The sequence below is a fragment of the Lissotriton helveticus genome, chromosome 3_1, assembly GCF_964261635.1.
Source record: "Lissotriton helveticus chromosome 3_1, aLisHel1.1, whole genome shotgun sequence".
In the NCBI taxonomy this organism is placed as follows: domain Eukaryota; kingdom Metazoa; phylum Chordata; class Amphibia; order Caudata; family Salamandridae; genus Lissotriton; species Lissotriton helveticus.
In genome coordinates, this window is record NC_136061.1 from 586,287,846 (window position 1) to 586,315,450 (window position 27,605).

The 27,605-nt window shown below is 43.3% G+C and overlaps 1 protein-coding gene across 4 annotated transcripts in view; it reads left to right on the plus strand.

Moving 5' to 3' along the window:
- Positions 1–27,605, plus strand: part of MAP2 (microtubule associated protein 2) — a 1,143,712-nt gene that overhangs the window by 722,825 nt on the left and 393,282 nt on the right. For all 4 annotated transcript variants that reach the window (XM_078680559.1, XM_078680562.1, XM_078680563.1 and 1 more), the window contains one exon: positions 10,071–10,356. In XM_078680559.1, coding sequence (XP_078536685.1) covers positions 10,095–10,356 — 262 coding nt within the window. In that variant the 5' untranslated portion in view covers positions 10,071–10,094. The remainder of the gene's footprint in view (positions 1–10,070; positions 10,357–27,605) is intronic.

The following is a 27,605-nucleotide window of genomic DNA, read 5'->3' on the forward strand; positions in this document are numbered from 1 at the left end:
CATCATTCATTGGAATTTTACGATGGTTTTAACCCTTCAAAGTATCTTCCAATTATTGAACAAAGGTGATTCTTTAGCTTCATTTGAATTGTTTTAAGCATAACTCCACATCCTGATTATTCCTGCTCACCAGACGTTCTTAAGATTAACAGTGAATGGCCAACACTAAGAGTTTTAAGTCCTGCTGTTCAGTTTTGTCTCAGTTCCAATAGTTTTTACAAAGCTCTTGCCCAACCTTGGTGGGTATATGTGAAAGGTATTCAGATATAGCCATATCTTGATGACTGGCTAATTGCTTCTTCTTCTTCCTCAAAGGCAAAACTGGATATTGAACCAGTGTGCAGCTTTGTTCGCTATTATGGGTTTCTCGTGAACATCAGAAAATCTCATCTTCTGCCAACACAATCACTTCAGTTCATTGGGGCTCACTTTCAAATGGAACTAGGAGAGCTGTTTCTAACCTCCAAATCAAGAGACAGACTAATTTATCAAGCCTTTTCAAGCAGCCTCAAGCGTCTGTAAGACTTTGGTTAATGAGTCAGTAGGAGAAGGCTTCAACACTGTTGGTCATCCCTAGGAGCCGCCTTGACCTGCACCCTGTAGTGTATCATAGCTTTCACACTGAAATCCTGTGGCCAAGGATTACGATGCCCCAATTTCTGTCACTTCTCAGATTCAGTTGGACCTTCAGTAGTGGCTCGATTGAGCCAATCTGAGAAGAGGTCACCACCTTTGTTCTCCTACCCCTGTTACCATCTCAACGGTTGCCAGCAAGATGGGATGGACCAGTTTTTGGATCTTCAAATCCCAGGGTAAGTATAGGAGACAGGCATTTTCTCAACTCTTCCAACTGGCGATAATTGGCTTAAATCAGAGGAGCATTATCCACTCCCTCTTATCAGGAATCAGGCAGTCTGTGTGAAAACAGACAATTAGGCAGTAAGAGCTTACCTGACTTGCCAGGGAGGGATTCAGTACTCCTTATTTCTCCTTTCCTGGGAGATATGTGTATAGTGAGAACAAAATGTCCACTCTCTGTCGGCAGTCTATCTCCGGAGAAGGTGAATGGGAATGCCTACCAACTCAGTCAGAGGTTTCTCTCTCAGGTACAGGGGAGGTCCACTTGAGGAGTATTGACCTCATGGGCCTCGTTCAAGGAGAATTCTCATAAAGATATATGTTATGCAGCTACCTGAAAATCTCTGCATACCTTTCTTTCTATCAGTTACAGTTGGGGGAGGGTTTCATGTCCAGTTTTGGTAATATTGTTTTGTTATCTACAACTGAGAACTAATCAGTTAAAAGAAAAAGTAAATCTGGAAGAATTTTCTTAATAAAATTACCCGGTGTTACTCAATATCCAATGGTCTTGATGGTGTTTTCTATTACTATCTGATGTAATAAAATAATAAATCGTTTTTGCTTGGGCATTGTGTCACATGTAAGTACTGGATCGAGAGAGATGGATGAGGAGATATTGGTGGCCATATTGGGATAATTATTTTCGTTGGCTATCGAAAATGTTTTGTAGAAAGAAAGTCACATGCGTAAGGGCTATATTGAAGAAGACCTGGCCTCGGAGAACTGAAGAATACTGATAATTAACCGGACTTTTCATTGTTTATGATATTGTTGAGGTTAATATTAAAAATATACTTCTCTTTTACGACATTAGTGCATTGAGTAGTAAACAACCTATTTACAAAAACACCAAGTTAAAATATCTTGTAAATTAACACCTAACATGCACTTTAACATTGAGAAAGCCAAACCATTTAGGTCAAAAACAAAATGTCTCATAGCATCGAAAAAAGTGTTTCAAAATGTTTAAATAATAACTAGATTCTTGACAAAGAGCTCTGCAATAAATAATGCCTTAATTTTTTCTTCTTCTATTTTGTGAAACATAAATATTTTACTTTAATACTGTTTCTTGTTACGTAGTTACTAAGAGGACTATTAACCTCCGAAGACACTTGAAAAATAAAACACTTTAAACCCTAAACCAATCATACAACACTCATTCCTCAAAGCATATCGGGTACAACAAGCTAAACTTCCCTCATCTAACCTTATTTAAGTTGAATGAACTTAGAGGTCAAACTATATACATTCAAAATATAAAATATTTATTTTTTCGTTATAACATTGATAGGAAAGTGTTTTTGGTAACTCAGTTTTTTTGATGCTGTGCTTTTCTGCTCAATAATTTTGAGGTAGGTGTTATAAACTAGCGTCTGATTTTATAAGACAGTATAATATGAAAATACAAAAAGTGACAACCAGAAAAATACCTTGTTGAAAATTTTGAAAATAGGAATGTGTTCTTTAAACAACATCGAGACTATCTTCTACATAAGTGTTGAGCACATCGCAGTATGGTCAGACTTTCAGCTTTTTCCCTTGTGTCTCCAAATTAGGTTTTCTTGCCCAGGTTACTTAGTCCCTCATTTACAGGATTTTGGTGTAGAGCAGTGCAGCAAGTCACCTTGCCTAGCTGCCCTATGCCAAAGTGAAAGGACAGAAGTGCACCGTATTTATGAAATACGGTCCATTCCTATCCTTTCACCCTGCGTTGTCACTGTTTGAGCAGCCTAGTGCCAATATAGGCTCCCTTGCACCATGGTGCAAGTGTGCCTCCATTGCATGCAGGAATGTTTGTGTGCAGGAAGGGGCACCTTCCTGCACAGTAACAATCCTAAAAGGCGTTTTTCTCTTTCTAAGTGTGCTGCAAAATGCAGCACACTTAGAATAAGGAGAATACTAGGCAAAATAAAGATATTTCTCCTCGTTGCACCTTACACTTCCCCAGGTATACATGATTTTGTAAATCTGTGACAGCATCAAAGTCCATGGGTGTTGCATGGAAACACCCACCGCAACGCCCATAGAACACCTCGCGAATACGCTGCCTTGCTCAAGATTTCGGAGCCACGCAGGTTGGCTTTGCGTGGCGTCATAAATCTGAATCGGAGCCCTGCCGCACACATGTACCACTTTACATGGTGCAAAAGTGACTCACGGCTCTCATAAATAACCCCTTAAAGTCTGCCTCGTGCTTTGATCGCCATTTTGCAAGCAGTTCAATTGGCACATGGCCGAGTATTAAGCTGCTCTTTTCCCTATTAATGAACAGAAACCAAACATCACAGCGTAGAGGAGAGTTCATTGTTACTGTCTTTTAGATCTGGCACGGGGTCAGACTGCGGATGATTGTTTTCTAATGTGCTCTCTGAACAGATGGTCTTTTCATTGTGTTGTGCTTGCTCCCTCTCCTTTTATACCCGCTAATCTACGGAACAGTGACAAAGCAAAACAGCAAATAACTGCTGGCAGTGGAGTGTGGGGTGGGTCTGATGAGAGCTGGTGTTTTAGAACTGAGAATGGGCGGGCTACAACTGGTTCTGCAGTGGTGGTATTTCGATCTCGTTTGATTGGTCCTTTCAAAAAAGTCAGGCTTTGTGATGCTTAATAAGCCCTCATCGCACTGGAAAAACAACAATACCCAGGATATCGGTATTTATTGAGTGTGATAAATAACACCTTTTACAAGTTTTTCTCAGAACCCGTGACTCATCAGTCCTGTGATGGGAGTACCACAGGATCAAAGTTTACCCTTGGTCGAGCCAACAAAGGGTCTACCGAGGATAACCCAGTGGTTTCTCCAACCCTCAAAAGAGTGGGCAGACTGCAAGTTTGGTGGAGGGGGGACCATCAGTCTACAGTGCTCCTCCTGCTCCACTAAAACTTAAATAAGATACAGGCTCCCTTTTCTGGAGTAGGACAAGATCTGTGGTCCTTTGTTATTAATTAACGTAAAGGAAGAAAAATATGTTTATGTTAGTGAGGTCTTAGTTAAAAGGGACTTGGATCAGGAGAATGGTGGCAGATATTACTAGCCCAAGTTCTGAGTAACCTTGTCTAAACAACTATCATGACAATATGAGATGTGGGCTTATGAAATCAACAGATGGGGTTTAGCAATACAACATGTTAATCATGAGTTTGAATGCATTTTGAGACAGGGTTTCGTTTGGGTTTCCTGAAAGGAAATAGGTTCTATTTGAATTGAATTGTAGAAAAACATTATGAAAATATAGGCTTTACCAGATATAATGAGATCCTGAATATCTTGAGATAATCTATATTGCATAATGTTTTGCTGTCGAAAGCCAATACATTGCACATTACTTAAAGTGTTCATGTGTTGTTTCTTGATTGAAACTAATATTCGTGTGCACCATTTTGATTTATATTCCACTTATGGTGTGCCCCTTATTGATTTTTGCAAGTATTTAATTGCCAGTATTCCAGTACCGCTTTTAAACCAATTATTACTCCAAAGTGGACCTTGGGTTGTACCTATTTTTAAAACAACGACGGTTCCTTTGGTTTCTGATGAAGCAGTGTAATGGTCGTAGATTAGTTCAGAACTAGCATAGAGAACTCTGAGGTATGAAATATTTTAATATAAAACATACAGAAAAAAAGCCCCAAAAAACCTGTTTGAGACTAAAGGAAATGTATATATTGTTTAGATTTATGGTATGCTCTGTTTGCTGCATTCCTTCTGTCATGATGATGACCAGTTGACTGACAACACATGGTCAAATTCTGCTGCCAGGCTTCTGGGCAAGATCCCCAAATATCTATCTGCTTCGGAAACCATCAGAGATCTACACTGGTTACCCATCAGAAGCAGGATAAAGTTTAAAACTCTCTGCATTGTGTACAAGGCGTTGCACAACTCTGGACCAGCCTTTCTCATTCAAAATCTGACTCCTTATTGTCCCCACAGAACACTACGCTCATCCACCGCAAATGACCTCATGATTCCTCGTACCAAATCGGTCACCTGGGCGGACAGAAGATTCCTGGTGTCAGCACCTAAACTTTGGAACACACTGCCGCACTCTATAAAAACAAGCCCATCTCTCTGGTCTTTTCGCAAACAAATCAAGACCTGGCTCTTTAATCATTAAACCCAGCTTCTCCCTCTCTGGTTAAATATTGCAGAAATCTCAGCGCCGAGACGCCTACGGGCCATTGTTCGCGCGTTAGAAATGTTATTAATAAATAAATAAATAAATAAATAAATATGTCCCACTGGGATGGACTATTGGATTTTCTCCTTGTGATCAGTCAACCTACCGTGACGTGAACTTTGTTGTATCTTTTCACAAATAAGCCGGAATTATATTTCATTTATTGCATAGCTGAGCCATGCTAATTAGCATCTTGCAATGTGTGCTGCACTTCACTGTTTGTCCAAATTTTGCACCCTGAAAGTGAAATATAAAATGACATGTATTGAAATATTATCTGTAAAACTACCAGATTAGTTTTTTCAGTATAATAATGCTTGATCCTTCGGAGTTCTCCGCATCTCATGAAATTGATGATTCCTTTGGTGATCCGTAAATAGGACTCTGCCCAATAAAACCTTCTAGGATCCTTTGGACCATTTTGATTGTTACCTATGTTCACCCTCTCTTGGTTTTTGCCACACCAATATACCCCTTCTTGATTTCTGCCTGTGTCCATGAGCTCTTTCTTGAACTATGTTGAGTTGTTTCATTCAGAATTTATGACTCCGTATGATTTTATGGTAAAGCATCAAAATAATTGTGCTTGTCTGGAGAAAATGCCAAACCCTGCTTCCTGCCAGTGGCAAATCCTTTCAGTTCTCTTTGCTCAACACCTCGTTTGATGAATGGCAATAATGGGGCATAGTCATATGCTGCTTTTATGACCCCCATACTCTCCCACCAACATTTTACAGGACATGCCTGCATTTCTGAATGTTGGTGTTTAAGGTTTTGACTGAAGTCCTCAGTAACCAAAAATTGTATTCTATAGAACAAGGTTCTCCAACATTTTCTGTAGTGAGAGCTACTTCTGATCCTTGAAATACATCTTCATGACCTACTGAAGGTTAAACAACTCGTGCACTGTTACCAGACACTCCCACAACCAGTGCCACTGGCTTTAAGCCTAATATCGATAGAGCCAGATTCTATGATTTGAACAAAATACCTTGATTAGAGGTACTATCACAGGGATGCCATGTGTGTCAGTGAGAGTGTGATCTTTGGGGATGTTGAACATATGTGCCTATGAATGGGATATATTTGTATGGATGACTGAGAGCCTGTGTTGTATGTACTTGTCGTACTGGGCATACCTTTCACCATACTTGGAATCGTTTCATATATATATATATATATATATATATATATATATATATATATATATATATATATATATATATATATATATATATATATATATATGTATATATATATATATATATATATTCCAACACAAAGATTGTCCCACTTTAAAGAGCCAGCATTCAGGTAGGTTGTAGAATTTCGTTTTTATTTTCAGGAAAACAGCGTAGAAAGATGAGAACAGAGTCCATGCTATTTACAAGCCTGACGCGTTTCATGCTCCCCAGAGCATTTCTTCAGAGGCTTCAGCAAACTCTGTGTGTAGCTTTCAAAGTTTTTCAATGATTTGCACCTGCTCCAGTGGGCGTGGACGCCCCTGGGGCCTGCTGGTGCTGGTAGTTCAATAAATCTTGCTGCAGTGAGCTGCTCCCAGAGTAAAATAATACTTTAAAGTTAAAGCCCGAGTGGGTCTGGAAAATGTTCAAACTGCTCTGCGCTGCAAATGACATCCTGAAAAACGACCTTGCCTGCCAATTCCTGCTGTATGCCATGTGAATGCAGCTTGGACCACTTGTATGTAGTAAGGGCTCTTCCCTGACCGGGACTGGCCAGTAAATAATCCAACACAAAGATTGTCCCACTTTAAAGAGCCAGCATTCAGGTAGGTTGTAGAATTTCGTTTTTATTTTCAGGAAAACAGCGTAGAAAGATGAGAACAGAGTCCATGCTATTTACAAGCCTGACGCGTTTCATGCTCCCCTGAGCATTTCTTCAGAGGCTTCAGCAAACTCTGTGTGGAGCTTTAAATATATATATATAAAAAACTCAAATATACAATTATTTTTTTTATTGAGAGAAATTTAAAGTGCGGAAAAATGTTCTGCAAAAATGTAAAAAATATGGAAACTTTTTCTGCACTTTAAATTTCTCTCATTTGAAAAAACAATGGCTGTATTTTTCAGTTATACTTGTTCACAGTGTTTACTGGCCACTGGGAGCAAGAGGCCTGCTATTTGTACATGCAATACTTTGAAATGGGAGTAAATTAAAATTAAGATTTCCCCTAATTGTTAAGGTAACTTTTCATTCTCATTTTCTCCCATTTAAAAGCATTCAGAAACCTTATTTTGTCCACCGCTCCAATATTGAGTTGACAAGGAATTGTATTTAATATTTAAATACCTCAGTGCTTCCCTTGCTAGCCTTTGTGCTCCAGGCTCAGCCTGAGTCATAGATCTGACAGGCACTGTTCATTATCAGGCTCTGCTATGTGCAGCCTGATGATAATAATGTAAAATAAACACAGCCTTCTCTTAACTTTAAAGGAAAATATGACCTTATGCTCATTTAAAAATGAACTCTAGGCTGTGAGCTATCCTGAAGGTGTCTGGGAGCTACTGGTAGCTTGTGATCCATTGGTTAAAGACACCTGCTATAGAAACAACTGCAATTTTGAACAGCAGAAAAGAATTACTTTGTATGCCTTTTTCCATATACACTATTTGTCATCACAAATACTATATTCTTTTTTCTCAATTATGTGAATGAATGATCTCAGAGAAGGCATACTTAATATGACAGGTTTGGTCCCCCAGATGTAGTTTTTGGGTGATTTGGGTACAGTGTAATGTTTATAAATTACAGAAAGAAAGATAAATGCCACAAAACACACATATTTATGAAATGGAGTATTATTTGGTTATAAGGGTAAAGATTAGAGAATTCAATCGTAGAGATTACTGCTGTGTATCAATTATAGACTTAATCAAAACAATATCTGTATTCAAGATGGCCCGCTGTTTGCAAATCATTGCATCCATAGTGATCGCCAATGATTGACAAACTGATCAATGAGTAGGAGAGCAGTTGGAAATGGAGACTGCCAGAAGACAGTTTCCACCTAGATTTAAAAGATGAGTTTTTTGTGCGACAATAGTCAGCAATGTCTGAAAATGTAGGTTCAATGTTTGGAAAAATATGAAAAACACCCTGCCTTCTTCAAGACCATGGGGGATCACTCGGTGATTTGTTTTATCAGTAGAACAGCATAGGCAGATAAGAAGTGTTTCATGTAATGTGTATCTGACAGTTCACAGTGCAATAGGTGTTAATAGACATATATTTAAGGGGGTGCTTGAATGTACCATTAACTGAAATAGCCTCACTGCAAAATGACATTCGTCATACACTTCTTAAGGCAAAAGTTAATAAAATTGGTGACTGTCACGTTATTAACTAATTAATGGCATAAATAAAATATACATACATATATACATAAAAAGAGAACCTATTCATGGACCAATTCATCCATTGGTTTGTTCAACTGTCGTACATAGTTTTCTTACACCAACCACAGTGCATAGAATGGGGCGATGGGGCAACCCACTTCAGTCATTGGATCTCTGGCATTGTGAATGATGGCATTTTGCCTGATCACATGTATACATCAGCCTAAAAAGAAGTGCACTTCAATGCAAAGGAACAATACTTTTCTTTGCCAATCCTTTTCCTTTCCTTTCTTCATCCCATTTAATTATTTTGTTTTAGTCAACCTTATGTGTTTAAACTGCCTTCAGGTAGCAGTAGTTTAAAGTCAATATTATATTTTTTATGAGTCAATAAGAATCCCATTTCCGCTGTAATGTACATTACAACTAAAATGCGTTTCTATACCAATTCAAAGTTCATCAGCCTGCTAGGAATCACTGATCCTTTTCAATGGATATTATATACAATAGTTAATTCTTTTTAAATGTAAAATTTGTATTGCATGAATATAGACAGCAACGCTTTTCCTTTCTTGCTATTTTTGCCTCACATGCTTGCAATAAAAATGTTTTTTTACATAGAAATTAACAATAAGACCGGCTTGCCGTGGCCGGACCTATTGGCTTTGCCAAAGCTTGTTTTCAAATGGCATGCTCTCAGGAACTTTCTTAAATCAAGTGTGATAAGCCAGAATGGAGAAATGTACCTTATGAATGTCTCTGAAATCCTTAGTTGGAAGCTGGAGGTGGGGTTTTCTGAGTGAGAGGCATCACGCAGAAAGTGTATAGCTATAAACCTCCATATATCGATCTATATGAAAAGGAAGAATGCTATAGAAAAGAACTGCAATGAAGAACACAAAACAAGCAATTCATCATGCTGATTTTTCTATGTTATATAACCCACACTAATGACAAAAATACAATATGGCACCAATCCTAATTGTTACCTCAAACTTAACCCTAACGTTCCATCTATCAATCCTGCTTACCTCTCCATTACTGCTGCTTTTATCTCTAAGCGTATGTCAGCATCTATACCTGTTTTAACACCTGCAACTACCTTCACCTCTATTTCCTTTCCTACCTTTGACTCTACACCTACTTCTACTCTTATATCTACCTCTACATATACGCCTATGTTGACCTTTAAATCCATCTCTACCTCTATACCTAATCTTATATTTGGCGCTTACTATGTTTTAATTAATGCCACATCATTATTTTAAAAATATCTTAAATGTACATTCCTTCAGTATTGCTCTATTTGTGCCTTATTATTTCCAAAATTGTTTCGTATATGTCTTCCTGGAAGTTTTGTCATAAAAGCATTGAAATTATAGCACGTGAAAAATTGTATTGCTGCTCCTTTGGATCGATCCAACAAAAGGCTTCGAGAAGAGTGATCAGTTAATCTAAAAGAGCAAAAAGTAAAGTAAACACTGATGGCTTCTCTTTTTATTGATTAGGTCAGAGACATATGTGTAAAATAAGCGTGATGTATATCTGCCTTTCTAGAAAAATTGTACTAACCAAATTTGCACAACTCTGGTGAAGGATGGGCACTCAGATGGTGCGGAATAAGAGATGCTAGTAAGGCTTTATCCAATACTGCCTGTTGTGATTTCAGGGAAGCACGTAAGGAAGCGGAAGGATGGCGGATAACCGACAAGATGAAGGGATGCCACCGCAGTGGGCTCCCGGCCAGTTACCTGCGGCCGCATCCCACCCACACTCCCCAGACATGAAGGAGCAAGGAAGTCCAGGTGATGGAATGGGCCGGAGCGCTAACGGATTTCCATTCCATGACCCAGAAGAGAGAGGGTACGGCGAACGCAGCCATCAGGGTTCATATCCACGAGCGAAAGAGAATGGAATGAATGGAGAGTTCACTTCTGCTGATACAGAAACTGCAGGTAACGGAAGAGAAGATTGATTGCTCTTTATTGACAGAGAACTAAATACTGATGTTAATTCACCATCTGTAAGTGCTCCCAATATTTGCAGATAAGTGACCAGAGGGACAAGGTGAGATAAAGTAATACATTCAGGACCAAGCATTTGGATCAGGTGGAGAAGTCAGGATAATAACCCGGATTGACCACTTAGCTCCAAAGCATCAGTGAAACCATTATACCCACATGTTATTCCCAGCTATTCTCCGGAAACATTTTATCTCAGGTCTCTGCAGACATTTCTTTGTAAGAAAAAATATCTTTTGTTTTGCTGTGCTATTCTGAGATTATTTATGGAATTTGAAGAAAACCACATTGATTTTCCTAAGAAAAAAGCATGCAATACTATCCATTTTCGGTGTTATATTTTCCATTGTCACTGGAAACATGGTTTTCCCTTACAGAAAATCCTTTGAACTAGAAACCGCAGGGAGTATTCATAGATGACAGTAATTCCATAGAGCTGCCAGATCTGACACAGAAATGACACTCACTCCAAACACAAAGACTACTTTACTTGCTAATGTGTTTTTTTCTTAACCTTTATCCTCCTTAATTTTTTTGTTATTCTTCTGTGCTTAAACTATTCCTCGGGTAATTGTACTATAAAACATATATTATTTTTATATTCACTGTTGAGTATCATATTTTCCTGTGAAGGATTTCTATGCCTGTTCAAATTGCAACTGCAACAGCATCATATTTAAATATTATGCAAAGGTAAATTAGTTTTTTAAATCTAAAAAATTATTCCAATTACATGGCTCCCACTTAAAGGTGGCAGTATATTTTCTTCTTTGTGGTATAGTCGTCCATCCAAAAACCAAGATAATCTAACCATTGCAACAGAATGCCAAGGACAGACCTACAGGCTTTGGAAATGCGTTTTGTTCTAAACCCACTAAGGTCACTTACTTATCTGCACATGGTATTGAAAATTGGTTGCACCTACCTCCTGCACCAAGGGACAACTCACAATATGGGGTGTGATTTGATGGATGGGACTAGCAAACTCACAGGAAAGACCCCGCAGTGGTGGACTGCCTTGAATGGTGGGTAGGGTTGGAACTCGGTTGCCTATTCAAACTGAAGGTATCTCTGCTGCAGATGTACCTTACAATATGAAGAAATCTGATTCTTTCTTTGTCTCCACTTGACAAGAAGTCAAGTGTTATCCAGTTGGAGGAACCAGACAGGAGTGCCATCCATATGTGAGAAATGAAGGGGTTTATTGCAGTCTTACTCTGGGGAGTTACAGGTATTCCCGGTATGTTCTCATGCAGCAGCTCTCTTGACAGGAAATGTCATGCACCAGCATCTCCATAAACATTTCCCACTCCTACAACTCTTGGGAATGAATCCCGTCAAATGGAAGATGTGTCACAAATCAATCTGTCAATCCACTGATATAACCTAATGCTGCCAGAGCAAGCTTCTGCTTTTCTACTGGGAGACAGAATCTTCTCTGGTTTTCTGGAATGTACAGGGAAACAGAGGTGAGGACTTCTTTTAACATCACTTTATACCAGAAGGAAACCTCTCAGCACTCGCAGTGCTTACACACAAGGGTGCCGATGCCCTGGGAGACACAATGATTCGTGCAGGATCACACAATTTTGTTAAGCAGGGAAGAAACAATTAAACCCAAGTCCCCTGCTTCCACAGAAAGCAGGGTAGCCACTAGAGTAGATCTTTTTTTGTCTTCACAGTATGGAATAATGAAGTTTTCCAATTGTATCCACTGACGAAAAATTCCAGAGGGATGGCATCACGTAGATAAAGATATCAAAAAAAGACTACCAAGATCTTTTATTCTTACAGTTATGATACATGTTGTAACACATAAGGCCCAAATTTGTTGACTCTACCATCCACCTGGCTAACTGATCTCATGGTTGTCGCTAGTTATTAGGTGCACTAATGCATTACTTCTTCCCATCCTTATGGGCATGGACACTGATTTGCCAAAGTGCCAAGGTGGAGGAAGTGACAACATGCAAAATTTGAGCCCCAATGATATCAGAGAAACGGTAACGTTTTAAGCATCCTTAGCACTTCATTAGGCTCCTATTGGGTCCTATTTATTGCTGAGGGATGAGAGGAAGGAACAGAAGAAGAAACCACAGAAAATAAACCTGCTGCTGTCTTCATGGTCTAAGGTAATATGACGGGTGTCAAAGGTTAAAGTAGAGGGAATACCTGCTTCATCCATACTTGCAGCCTTTTACCATTTTTAGCACATCTGCTAACATGACTGTAAGACTGCCTGTTAGTGGTAGTTTTATGATTGCTAGAGAATGTACATAGCATTGCATTCATTTATTTGTCTGCTAATTCTTAGGGTTGGTTTTACAAAGTGCTGTTTAGGCACTGTAAGACAGTAACAGGGTACCGGTGTTTCTAAAAATGATACATTAGAGGGAATAAGTAGAAAAGGCGTAGAAAAAGAGATAAACATTGACATTCAATTTAAAGGTTTTAAGGTTGAATGAAGTACAGGTATCAATGAAGATGGCATCCCAACGCCTTGCCTCAATTATAATAAATGAAAAGAAAAGAGAGAAGACTGCAATAGCCCAGGATGACATGTGAAGTTGGGATGAATTCACTCAAAGGAAGGAAGGAAGGAAGATGCAAGGAAACACTGATATGGATAGGCATACACATGATTAGACAGATATGGCCAACTCAGTCAAATCTGTAGGCGGGCCTAATTTGTGCTTTATAATATTAAAAAAAACGTATTTTTGTGGGGAATGTAGACAGTGGCTAGCCAAGGAAGATAGAAGAGAATGAATAGAAAGGTAAAATGGTGGCCAAGACAGGCGTTTTCTACCTTAACATTGACTACAGAATATATATCTTCAAGGACGTAAAGTTAAGAATAGCAAATCTATACTTACCTATAAGACTCATGGTTTTGATATTTTGGCCCACAACTGTTTGGCAGCAGTATTTTGTCAACACAATGTTTCTGTAGTTGATATTTCAACATAAAGCCACTCAATGAATTGAGGGTACGAATGCGAAGTTTATGAGATAAAGGAAAGGAAATGAGATAAAGGAACATACTTCATAAGAGTTGGACATTTGCAAACAACAAATGCAAGGTATGGAAGAGAAAATAGCTGACAGTGAAAGGATGAATCAAGGATGATGTTTAAATTTACATCAGAGCAGATGTTAATGGAACATTAGGAAGAGAGATGCTCTGTATGCATGCCCATCTAAAAGGTTCGATGTGCAGAGCATAACTGTGTGCTTAGAATTTAAAAGACCAAAGACAGTTGGAGAAACAATGTGACAGATACTGTATATGAGAAAAACAAATGTATTAATCTGAGTCTCAGCTACAAGCAAATAGGGAAAATATAGATAAAATGAAAGTTAAAAAAATAGATAAATGTTCATGAATGGAGTCCCGGGGTGCCCCAAAGAGAAGAGGAAAAGAGAAGGTGAAGAGCCAGACCAATTTGTCAGAAAGGAGAAGAGACACTAAAAACTTCACAAAATACCCAAAGAGGAGGGATCGCCTAATCAACTGGCCAAAATTCAAAGGCAGATCAAGCTGGACGGGAAATGAGGAGTTGAGCAGAAGTCAAACTGTAACTGATGGGAAATCCTGTTTCAGTAGAGTGAACGAAGTGAAAGCTGATTTGAAGAGGAGAATTTAGAAAGAGGTGGCAAGATAGAAGGGCAGGTTCAAGGGTACAAGGCTGTTTCATGGTATGAAAGGAGATGGCCAAGCTTACGAAAAAATGTCACAAAGATCAGATAACACAAAAAAGACTCTAAAATTATAGAAGAAACACTTTTTTAACATTTATTTTTCAGTTGCCCTCATTCTGTTGCCACGAGAGACTGTTCCTTTTGTGATGTACGCCATATAAATTGTCAATATAATTATTATATATAATAACGTAATATTCTGTCAGATCATAAGATGATTGTTTGTTTTTGACAACATACTCTAAACGGAATCACTTCGACGTCCTCAAAAGAAGCACAGTCAAAGAAAAGGAGACCCTATGAAGTGATATACATCGAATAGTACAATTTGCTGAAGTGGGCGAACCAGAATTAATTGTATTCAGTTTTAAGCCAATGAACAATACTTTCCTCTTAGGTGGGCTTCAAGATATACAGCAACACACTTTGTTCAGTAAGGCTGACTTGCAAAGTACATATGTTATGATAAAAACAAGACACTTTATAAGAAATCTTCCATAAACAAGTTAGGGAAACCAAGAAGGCAGCCGCGGCCTGTGCAGGTAAGGGCAGTGGGCCCGTGTGGAGGTATTTCGATCGACGATGACAAGAGAAAATTAACTATTTATTTAATTTTCCCTCATCATGCTCATCCGTCGAAATACCCCCCACACGGCCTCACCGCTCTTACCTGCATGGGCCGCGACTGCCTTGGAGGCCGATTTAGAAAGCTCAGGCCTGCTGCTGGTGCCTCTGTCACTTTCCCCCGGTACACAAGCTTAATTGCAGCAGTCAAACAAAGGTATCAAAAGAAAGAGAAGGAAAAGCTAGAGAGAAAGCTATAAGAGAGAAGAAAAGGAAAGAGAGAATGGGTGGATAGAGAGAGTCTGTGCGAAGACACAATGGGAGCAGGGCTAGTTTGAGCGTTTGTGCCAGGGCTGCTTTGGGTTCTCCAGTGAGGCCCTGGCTGTGCCTGTCTGGTCTGTACGCAGTGATGGTGGTTGGCAGGGCTCCTGCGTACAGGCCTCTGATAGTCGTTCTCCCTCCTCATGTTGTAATTCACATTATGGGGCCGCAGCTTGATTTTGGTGAGACTCACCCACTCTGTTGCTTGTGGCAGTAAAACTGTGGTGCTGTAAAGCCGGGCAGGAAATATTTCCTTCAGTAGCCTTCTTCCCTATGAACTGCCTTCTTCTACCCCTCCCCTCCCCCCGCAAATGCACACCACCCACCCTCTCCCCCGCTTCTTCTAGTTAACCTTTCTGAGGGGAGGGAAAATTAATAGGCACTCACAGAACCTTTCAATAAAGAATGTTAATGGGAAAAATCCATGAATGTATGCGTCAGTGCTCCTTTCTAGAACATACACAGCTATCCTCAAGCCTATAACACCCACCCACACAAAAGACATATCAGCATGCATACAAAGTACATTGAGACACAAAATCTAACATATACTTCTTCAGAAACCCACACACTGAGATAGCACCTACATGCATCCGGCATGCAATCCCCCAGAGACTCAAGGAACAAAAAACACATTTTACTGCCGCTTTTTAGTTGCACTCAACGCTAGGATTAACCAGTGCATAAGCAATCCTGTTTTGGCAGATAAAGAAACTGAGACATAGCAAGGTAAGGGCCTATGCTAAAAACTTTGGGCCTCATTTATGAGGCCGTGCATCCTTTTTACGCCGCCGGTGCGTCACTTTTTGTGACACACCAGCAGCGTAAAAAATGTGCCTTGTTGCACCATATTTACAAAGTGACGCATCTAGGTAGATGCGTCACTTTGTAAACCCCTGCGCTACATTATACCTACGCAAGGTATAATGTATGCGGGGGGGCGTTCTGACGCAGGACAGGGTCATAGAAGTGACGCAGTGAAATCTATAAGATTTCACTGCGCCACTTCTAGGACACAGATGCGTCAATTTCTTACGCCTGCCTCACAGCAGGCGTAAGACTGACGCAGGCCTTTTCACATGGGGCTTGCCCCATGTGAAAGGACACATTGCTGGAGTTGCGTCACTTTTGTGACACACTCCAGCAATGCGTCACTTTTGTGCCGTACAGATACGTCAGAAATACTGATGTTTCTGTAACTCCTTGCTCCTTGATGCGTCATACTGTAAATATGACGCATCATTTGTCTTGCAAGGAGGGCGCAGTGAAAAGTGACGCATCGCTGTTTTCACGCAGCGCTGCGTCACTTTTCATAAATGAGGCCCTTTGTATTTTCATAGCCACAGTTCCAAATTGCAATGGTCATTACAATTCAACAAGCAAGCATTGAAATTCTTTCAGAGTTGCAAGGAAAAGCTGGCTGATAAATGGTGTTGCAATTCTCAAGGAAATGCACGGATACTTTTTGACCATTTTTTCGTTCATTAAGTATGGAATGGTTAATGCTGCCGAGTTTATGCGGCAACCATTTGTCAAGTCCAAGCTGTCGATATTTACTCATTTGTACAATGATTCGGAATCGGATTCCTTTCTAATTAATGTTTACGAGTAGAGCAGATTTGGACTTTTTGTAAATAAAAAAATCCTTTGCAATGCAACCACTGTTAGCATGCATTACACTGCAAAGGGAGAGGCTGGCCGCAGCACCATGCAAAACGTGCTGCAAACAGTGTCTTTAGTGCATCATTTTTGTAGGATCATGCAATTCGAACAGTTTAGAAAGCCAAAGTTAAGACTTGGGGGCAGATGTATCAATCGTTTTGCGACTCGCAAAGGCCGAAATTCGCAGAATTTCGGCATTTGCGACTCGCAAATGGTTGTTTTGCATGTTTTAGAATGTATCAAAAATTTGCAAATTAAGGAATCGCAAAGATTTGCGATTCCATAATTTGCCATAGCATTTAAGGAATCGCAGATTTTGCGATTCCTTAAATGCTATGTATGAAGCATTTTTTTTTGCAAATTTTTGTTAAGGAATAGCAAATTACCACCAACTTGTAGTTGATGGTAATTTGCGAAGTCCTCAAAAAATGCACAATTTTGCATTTTTAAAGGTGGCATGTGACGCACACACATGCCCATGGGGCATGTATGTGCGCCATATGCACATACATGTACATTTCAGGGGTGCAACAGGGTGTCTTTCAGACACCCCTGCACCCTTGAAATAATTCTCAAATTGCGATTAGCAAATTGCGAATTCGCAATTTGAGAATTAGTTCAAAATCATTCCTATGGGCCTCCTGGCCCATAGGAATGCATGGGAAAATATTCCTTATTTGCAAATTCGCAAAATGCGAATTCGCAAATAAGGAAGTGTGAGGAATCGCAAAAAAATAGCGATTTTTTTAATACATTCCATTTTGCGATTTCTAAATAGCGATTCCTTAAAAATCGCTATTTAGGAATCGCAAAATTGAATCTTGATACATCTGCCCCTTGGTATCCTGGTTCAGCTGCAGACAACATAACCACTGGGCCTTTCACAGTTCACAGCAACATGAAGTGTTAAAATTAATTAAAATCTTTCTTTTCTGTAACCCCTCCAAGGCGTGTGAGTTCACTCCCCCTTCTCCTTCTCAGCCAGACATTGCACCCCTTTTCCCCTCACATCATTCAGAAGGACAACAGTTTATGGTGCATAAAAGGCCGCAGTTTATTATTTTAAAACATGCATCATGCATTTTACAACTTACTGGTTGGTCATTCGAAAACCCATGTTTTATTGTTATACTTCATTGTCAGTAACATTGTCCCCTTTCGTTTTCGCTTCCATTTCTGGCTGACAGCACTAACTGAGCGGTGGCCCCTTTTGCAGGTATCTCATTTTTTGCGGTTCTAATCTTCCTCTGCTACCGATCTTGTGGAAGGCCGTCAGACCCGGCCCGGGCTGCCAGTACTGTTCCACTTACCCTGGAACTTTGCTGACCACTCGCCTGCTCACCGTATCCCTGCAATGTGGCATCCCAAGGACACTGTCAGACTCAGCAGCCCATCTGCGACTACCGTACTCTTTGGTGTGTGTGGGTGGGTTTCCAAGGCGAGGTCATTTGCGAACAAAAGGGGCCGTGCCCTCCCTTTTGACCTTTCTCACCCCACCCTCGCTCTCCTCTTCGGCGGCTCGCATGCTTGAATCCTGTGCCCAATCGCTGCACGACCCTTTTCACGGGCTTTCCACCTCGCAACCTTTGTGTGTGTCCCCACCACTGGAAGGGGTTCCCCGTGGTCCCTAACTGGTCGCGCTTCACCTCCCTGTCCCACGCCACAACCCTCCAAGGCGTGCGAGCTCACTCTCCCATCTCCTTCTCGGCTAGACAATGCACCCCCTTTCCCCTCACATCATTCAGAAGGGCAACTGTTTATGGTACATAAAATGCTGCAGTTTATTATTTGAAAACATGGATCATCTATTTTGCAACGTATTGGTTAGTTACTCGAAAGCCCATGTTTTATTGTTATACTTCACATTTTTTCAGTACAACCCAGCACTAACTTTACGCGGTGGCGGCTTATGCAGGTATCGCAGTGTTTGCGGTTCTAGGCTTCCCTTGCTACTGACCTCGTGGGCGGCCCTCAGGCCCGGCCAGGGCTGCAAGTGCTGTCCACTTGCCCTGGAACCTTGCTGACCACTCACCTGCTCCCCCGTGTCCCTGCTGTGAGGCATCCCATGGATACTGTTTGAGCAGCTCGTCAACCTATGTTACTCTTGTCTATGGGTACCTTTCTGTGCTGCCTCCGCCATGCTGCCAATGGTTCCCTGATTGGTGGCAGCTTCCCCCTTTGCTCCTTCATGTGAAACCCAGCTGCTCCAGAACTACGACTATATTGAGTAAGAACATATCCATGCCCACCCTGGTTAAGTGTACCCCATCCTCTGTGTGGTAACCTGGTGACCTAAGGTGGAACAGCTAATGCAGTGCGAAGCCCCACCCATTGGCCCGCATTTTCTTGCCATTGTAATTTTCATCTCACACCTAGATTTGTCAATGGCCTCTTGATCAATAGCCTCTCTCCATACCAGTCGAGCTATTAACTCTGACCATATGATGTCCGTTGGATGTACTATCCTGGCCATTGCCGCCAGCCCTAGTGATATTGCCCCCAGCAGCTCTCTCCTTCTAGTGCTTGCCAGGTCGTTCCCTCCTAGGCGAATGAAGACTACATCCAGCAGCCCTCTTCGCCGCATTGCCTCCTGTACTGCTGGGAGCATCTGGTCCCACTTCATGCCTGATTTCCCCAGCCATGTCACCTCCATGTTCTTCAGCCGTATATTTTTTTAAAGTCTTTGCGTGCCCATGCCCAGAATTGCGTCAATGCGATTTTAGAATGCCGCGCGATCCACACCTCACACCGACCCCACAGTGGACCTGGTAGGAGATAAACAAAACTCAGACACCTGCCAGCCATATGTACCCTTTGTAAGCGCCTGAGGTCCACCGGCCCAATTTCTTGATTCGCTCGGCAATTAGCCCCAAGCGGGCTGTGGTGGTTGCTGCCACTATGCAAAATGAGTATGACCCGAACTCCCTGTATTCATTGAGTCCATCTCCTACTCTCGTTTACTTCTCTGTCCCTTCTGGTGCTTTCTCTGCCTCCCTCGCTCACACTCTTGTTCCTGCTTTCTCATCTATACTCTTCCCCATTTTTTAAGTGTCTCTAGAATCAGCTGTCTGTGGTCTTCATGGGGGTCTCTCTTCCCCCTTCTTCCTTTTGGTCTCCCATGGTCCCAATGTTCTCACTGTCAGTCTATTCTTTTTCTCTTATTCTGCTCGACTCTCTCCCGCTTCTTTTCTCTGTCCCCTCTGCAGATCCTGGAAATTCTGTTCTTAACTTCTTTCCACTCCCTCTCACTCGTTTCACTCCTCAAGAGTCCTACAGCCTCTGTCACATTTCTCTATCTCTCTGTTTCATTCTCCCTGCTAATTGCTCAAATCTTGCCCTCACCTGCCTTGTGTGTTTAGTCTAGCTGTTATCCTGGTGCCTCTGTTAATCTGCGCACTTACTTTTCTGTCTGTACCTCAATTCAGCCACAGTGTCCATTTCCAAATTCCTCTGTTTCTCCCTCTCACTGTTCCCACTTTTACTTTCTGACTTGTATACCCTCTTTACCTTCCTTTCCCAACACCCGCTATCTACCAAGTGGCTGCAGCAGTGAAAGAGCCCTTCTGCATGTAATGTGTCTGTGCCATTACATAGGCAGTAGGAGGCAGCTATCAGCATGTCAGAGGACAAGTCTGATTTGGGCACCACAGCTGTTTATGGGAGATACTTGGGCAGAGCTAGGCTGTGGTGCAAACAGTAACAGGTTTTTTGCTCGGACCCTTGTGTCCCATCAGTATCAGCCCCAGACTAATTACTCCACATGCTTTTTTTCTGGTCTGGAGTAAGCATCTGCTAGTTACTTTATTTTGGGCATCAGGACCACAGTGCACATGAGCTGACATTGTTCAGAATTACATTTTTTGTCAAATATTAAAGTCACTTCTTCTCAGACCTTATGTCACAGTTAACAACTGTCAATAGTACAATGTACACTGATCTATGCAGTCTCATTCTCATATTGAGAGTGGAAAGAAAAGAAGACAAGCATTGGAAATGCCAATAGGCCTTGCTTTAAAGGAATGTTGTATGGTAATGTGAAGCATTACTAGTATATAGCATGGAAATTAATATATATTTGTGTGGAAGCAAAGAACTGTATAATGATATCGGTGTAGGTTAAAAGGTCTGTTAACAGTTGCACTGTCAAGCCAGACCTAAAGATCCATACAGGGTAATGACTGCCCTTCTCCCATATGTGTTGCTGCCAGAAAAAAACACCATAAATTATTCAGAGCCATATGAACAAAAATCAAGAATTGCAATTTCCAAATTGTGATTCTTACCCAATCGCAATTCCTAACATAATAAAAGATAATCTATTAAATACCAATTCCTAGTGGGTTGAAAAGTGACCTACCTTATGAATTTTAATGAGGTAGGTCGCAGTTTAAGACCCATTAGGAATTCTAGCCATCACAGGGATGGTGGCCTCGTGGAGTCAGCAAACCACCATGTCTGTGCTTACTTTTTAGGTCTCGGCCTAGCGAAGGCTGCGCTTGCGCAGTCTCGCGGGTGAGATTTTATTAGGTCTCTTCCTAGAGAAGGCTGCGCTTGCACAGTGTCGCTGGCGAGATTTTATGTTTTCTAGAGTGGGGGCTTGAACCCGCCCCTCTTCTCCATTGGCTGGCTTCCTAAACAGAGGCCAGCCATTGGAAGAGAAGGGAGTCACTCCGCTTAAGCCCCGTCTTTTTTGGGATTCGGGGGTGTGTTTTTTCGTTTCTTTCTGTTTTCTTTCTTTCCTCTTCCCATTGGCTGGAATTTTACCTTCCAGCCAATGGGAAGAGGAGAGAACGAAAAACACACCCCTCAATCCCAAAAATGACGTGCGTTTCTCCGAGGCATTTCCTCTTCGCCTCGGAGAAGGATGGTTGGTGTTATGGGGTGGTCCGCTTTCCTGCCCGGGGGGGCACTTTGAAAGATCATAACAGACCTCTGGCCCGCACAAGACTCCCCCGCCCACCTTTGCGAAGGCCAGATTTATACAATCCGTAGCAGAGTATCCCAATAAAACGTTGCTTTCTGCGAGGCACCCGTCTTGCCGTCAGGGAGTGTCCATCCCTTACCTACTTTTGACGGCGAGCGATGGATCGCACTTATTACCTTTACAATCTTCATTTTAAAACGAGTAGAAAGACACCGTGTATTACCGAGGGTGGAGTTCACGATGTCGCTCCGGCTGTACACATAAGGGCTCCTCCGCAAACTCGGCTCACGGATTATCACCAGCCCCTCCTAAAGCCGCTTTCTGCGTGTCGAGAGAATGCAGGGAAATGTAGTCCTGGCAGCCCACCGCACCCGCCCGCTGACCCACTTTCCCCTGGACTTCTTCCACCGGCATGCTTAGGGAGAAGAGGAGGTAAATTTCCAGTGAACGCTGCACACGTCACACACCCACCCTCCTACTCACGGGCTATTGCTCAACCTCAAAGGGGGAGTCAGAATTAGGCCTTCCCGTCCCTTGCTCGCACAACCCAGTAGCGGATTTTATCCCGTCTACACCTGGAGGCGATCCAAAGAACCCTTATTCTTTTTTAACATTGGATTATGGGCCATGCACAGCCCGCACCCCCTTCCAGGACAGATACTACTCATCCGGCCAGACACCACAGACTACCGACCCCCATAGCTCGGGCACGCTCATTAGCACCTCAGATAAACACGGTTAAAAACAGACAGATACGCACCCCTGTAGCTCAGGCACAGCGCGACAGCCGCGAGGCACTGCACAGCCCAACAACCTAGTACACCCCATCTGCGACCTTCACAGTGCACGGCCTGGTGCTTCACCAAACCCAAAGGGGGAAAAAAGGTACTTACGCAAGCTCTGAACACAGCCAAGCGCAGCGTCAGCTGCCGATAAGGCGGTCCAGTGGAGGCTATCTGACCCCCAACAAAACCACCCCATATTACCCTGAACCAACCAAGGTTATCCTTTCAACGAACCAACTTAAGCCATCCCCCAACTAATATCTGCCAACTCTCCATATTCTACAAAACCAACCTCGCATTCGCAAAAAAAATAACTGACCACCCCTCCAGGAATATTAAATCCTCACATACACCCCCTCTCGACAGAAGCAAACCAGCCTACCCCCCCTCCTCCACTAAAACCAACCTCAACTATGTCATTCCCCCATGCTTCAACCATAGTAAAGTCTCACTCGCTCCAATAAAACAACCGCTCCCTAACTCCGACACACAGGCTAATCTCGGCCAAAACCCTCCTTAAAACACAGCCAACTCACCTCTCCCTAGACATGACTTTGCACCCCCCTCCTTCTAAATCCAAACCTCGCCCCAAAACAGGAGTCTAAAAAAATAAACTCTGGTCAACGTCCCCTTGCCCCAACACAAAAAATTAACAGCGAACCGCCCACACCTCTCTGCCAAAACTAACCTCAGTCAACACCTTCTCAAACATCCACCTTCAATCTCCATTACTCCCTACAGAGCAACCCCACCTTTTCATTAAACCACCCGTCTTCCACCTACTGAACTCAAAAGGCTTCCTCCCCAATTGAGAAAAATTCAACCAACGTTGAAACATCAACTCAACCGCCCACTCTCCAACAGCACCCCTCCCTGGAAGGACTAAAAAGTCAGACAGAATCAGACAGAATCAGCACCCATTCCAAAACACTAAATTGAGCAAAGTGAAGTAGTGGACTAGAGGTAATGACCCTCCCCAAGAGCTGATGCATTACACCATTATTCCTTGCGGGTGGAGGGATGCCAAGTCCACTGCTCAAGGACAACGCCAGGCCCTAAGTCCTCTAATATCGAGTAAAACGCGTGTGGCGGAATGATTGTATCGAATATGTTGCGGCTACATATGGGTGAGTGTAGGTGTCTCAAATTGTGGGGGTCTCTTGAGTGCTGTGTTAATGCCCGTGTGTGGGACCATTGCTGCCCATGTGTGGGTCTCTTGTGTACTATGGGTAGCCTAAGACAGCTGTGTCATTTTGGTTGCTGGCTTAGAATGTATGCTGCTCGAAGATTGTGTCAGGCCATTTTTCTATGATATGGGAAACTGATGAATTGGGCAATCTTTGTGTAACTACTGCCTGATGTTAGTGAGTGTGTGTGTGTTAGTGTGTGTGTGGCTGTGTGTGTGTGTGTGTGGGTGCAAATGCAATAGATTTGCGAGAGATTAAGCTATTGCCATTGCAAATGACAATGCCATTTATTTATCTGTTTTCAAAACCAACACATAAATAAATAAATTGTCATTTACAATGCCAATAGCTCTAACTTTTGCAAAGGCGAGACCGTTGCATTGTAAATGCTTGTGTTTTTGAGTAGTGGGGCTTGAACCCGCCCCTCTTCTCCATTGGCTGCCTTCCTAAACGGAGGCCAGCCATTGGAGGAGAGGGGCATCACTCCGTTTAAGCCGGGATTCGGGGGGTGTTTTTTACTTTCTTTCTCTTTTCTTTCTCTCCTCTTCCCATTGGCTGGAATTTTACATTCCAGCCAATGGGAAGAGGAGAGAAAGAAAACACGCCACAAATCCAAAAATGACGCTGCGTTTCTCTGAGGCATTTCTGCCTCGCCTCGGAGAAACATGGTGGTCCTTCCCCCTTGCGCTGTTCTTGGGGCTCTCTGAGTGTCTGCCCCTCCGGTTTCCTCCACCAGGACTGTCCCGGGAGTCTCAGGCTCATCTGCCGCTGCAGCAGTCATGGCTGCCAACGTGACTCCCACCGCCCCACCGTACATGGACGACAACAACCTCCAAGGTAAGGCCGCCCTCCTCCTTCTCCAGCCCGCGTGGAGACCAGAGGAACCTCCCCTCCTACAACAGCCTACTTCCCGCACTCCCAACTTGTTCTTAATGTGTTTAATACGCACACATATTTTACAAATAACTTCAAACGTATTTCCAATTCAAGCAGCAATCTTCGCGAGTGCGTTGCAAAGAAAATGAAAACTACACTAATGATGTAATCCAATCGTTAAATATTTTCTAAATCCGCCGCATTCCTTTGGTGCTCAGCAAGACTACGACAACATATTTACGGAAATTTGATTTCCGAGGAACTTTTGTCACCCAAAAGAGAGTAGAGTGGGGCGCAAGATGCGCGCGCTCTGCACAGAGATTCCGGTTTAGTGGAACTGTTTTTGAAAGAAGAAAATGGCGGCAAGCCCCGGCCCTGTCCCGGGGATGTCAGTGGGCGGTATGGCTGCACCTCAGGGAGAAGTAGCGGAGACAGCCGCTGAGCGAGACCCCCGGGTGCGCTGCTACAACAAGCACCTCCTTGGGGAGGCGTTGGAGATGTGTAGCGACTTCAGCAAAGCTGTACTAGAGAGCCAGCCGCAGCTTTGTCCGGAGCACAGGAACAGGGTGTTGCAGGAGGCGCGCTGGGTGAGTAACTACGTTGGTTGTCTTTATCTTCTAAAGTAGAAAAAGTTTCCTTTGCTAGAATGACGAGGTTTCACGTTTGCAAATTCCCTGAGTGAGTAGGTGGCCCAGTTTGTTCGTTGCATTCTGGTACTTGTGGTTTTGTGTCCCCACTTATACTAGTTGCTTGTTTTTCTTTGCCCCCCTCGCATTAAAAATGGTGGCAGACAGAGCCACAATTGATCCCCATTGCGGGACATTGTGCGCCTGGATAACTGGATGTCGGCCGTGTCTGTGCGGACGGGCCATATGGCTACGCACGGATTGGGGGAAGGAGGGAGGGGGGCGAGGAGGGGGGCCTGGGGGGCTTGTGAAGGGGGGAGGACGCCTTAGTTACACCAACAGGAATGGGTTAGAGGTATTCACCTTGCAGAACCCACCTCAAGATGAGAAAGCTCTTCAGTGCATTAGTGTGCCACTCGGAGGGCACGAGGGGCAGGGAGTGTACACACGGGGAGAGCTCTTGTGAGACGTGCACATATCTCAGGGGCCAAGCACAGCGCTTTATTCTACACACTCTGCAGCAACAAGGCCGGGAGAGCAGACACTTCCGTATTAGCGCTTTATACACGGATTATGGCAACATAGCTCCAAGAGCATACCCGGCTCTGTGTGCACTTCGTATAACCGCTTCATACACACATTACGGCGACATAGCTCTTCACACCCTCCATGGCGACAATCTTTTGGGGTCCTTCCCTCTTGCTTCCAGTGCTTGTTGTCAGTATGCTGCTGGGCTGTGATGGAGCCCCCTCTGGCGAAATAATACCCCCTTTAATGATTAGCTTGAGCGCCCCTGTCATTCTTCTGTGATCTCTGCTCCTGCCTTTGGCGCCCTTCCGATGTCAGCATGGGACTAGGCGTGCGCCTGTGCCCCCGGTTCTCTGGTATATGTGTGCACGCGCGTATGTGGAGCTAATGACGGGAGTAGCCACAAAAACAAAACACACCCGCGGTGAACTAAGTCCCGAATGGCACTGAGCGAGCATTTGATGGCACTTGCTCGCAAGGGCAGCGGTAGTGTTACTCCCCTGAGAGAATTCAGAAAACACTGGTTAAATGGTGTATTTCATGTTTTCAGCCACTAAAAACGTGTTAAAAAAGGTAGAATGAGCTCCAGTGACTCGTGCGCCGATCACCCCCGCAGGAGCAGCACTTTCCCTTTGACCCGCTCCCTGGCACTCCCTCCTTCTCCCGCTCCTCAGGCCGGCTGCCATGTTACTGGGGAGATTGTAACTGCAGCTCCGAGGGGGACTCGCTGTCCTTCCTGCGGAGCTGGGAGCGCACCACGCACCGGAGAGGGGAGTGAAAGGAGGAGGGGCAGGAGGCGGGCAGGAAGGTGCAGCAGCCCTGGGAGCAGCGAGTGCAGCACGCGTCCCTCTGCCCTGCAGGGCCCGAGTCGGCGCTGAGTCTCTCCTGGTCGCGGCCCGCAACTTGGATAACGCAGGTAAGCTCTCCCTCCACCCCGTGCCCCCTTGTTGAGTGCTCGCTTTTCTTGCCTCTGTTCCCTCGTTGTGCTTGCTTTCCTGCCTCCTGTTCCCTCGTTGTGCTCGCTTTTCTTGCCTCTGTTCCCTCATTGTGCTTGCTTTCCTGCCCCCTGTTCCCTCATTGTGCTTGCTTTCCTGCCCCCTGTTCCCTCGTTGTGAGCGGCTTTTCTGGCCTCTGTTCCCTCGTTGTGAGAGTTTTTTCTGGCCTCTGTTCCCTCCTTGTGAGCAATTTTTCAGGTCTCTGTTCCCTCGTTGTGAGCGTTTCTTCTGGCCTCTGTTCCCTGTGTGTGGCTCTGTGTGTGTGTGCAGGGCTCTGTGTGTGTGTGGGGGGCTCTGTGTGTGTGTGGGGGGCTCTGTGTGGGTAGCTTTTTTGTAGGTGGCTCTATGTGTGAGTGGCTCTGTCTGTGTGAGGGTGGCTGTGTGTGTGTGGGTCGGTGGCTCTGTGTGTGTGGGTGGCTCTATGTGAATGACTGTGTGGGTGGCTCTGTGTGGGTGGCTCTGTATGTGTGTGTGGGGGGCTTTGTGTGGGTGGCTCTGTGTGGGTGCAAATGCAATAGGTCTCGCATTTGCGAGCGATTAAGCTATTGGCATTGGAAATGACAATGCCATTTATTTATGTTTTAAAAACCAAAACATAAATAAAAATAATGTCATAAGCAATGCCAGTAGCTCTAACTTTCACAATGCCGAGACCATTGCATTGTAAAAGCTTGTTAATGAGGCAATTGTTTATTTTTTTATACGCAGTCCACATGGAGTTGTATTGAGGTCCTTTTGTTTTTACCCACTTGGGATTGAAAAACTGTCAGAAAACGAACTTTGGGCAACATCTCACTGGAGTTGTATTGAGGGTGTAAACTACGTGAACCAGCATGCCGTGGTAACGGCAACGCCCACTTGGGGAGGCTCATCTTTGATAAAGTAGCAGCACCTGTTGCCTGATGTATCGAGCACCATCAGCCACTGACGAAGGGGAAACCTGAAACGCGTTTGGTGTAGGTTGCCATTAGATTCTACTAAAGCAAGGTTTCTGTTGCCGCACTGTTATTTTC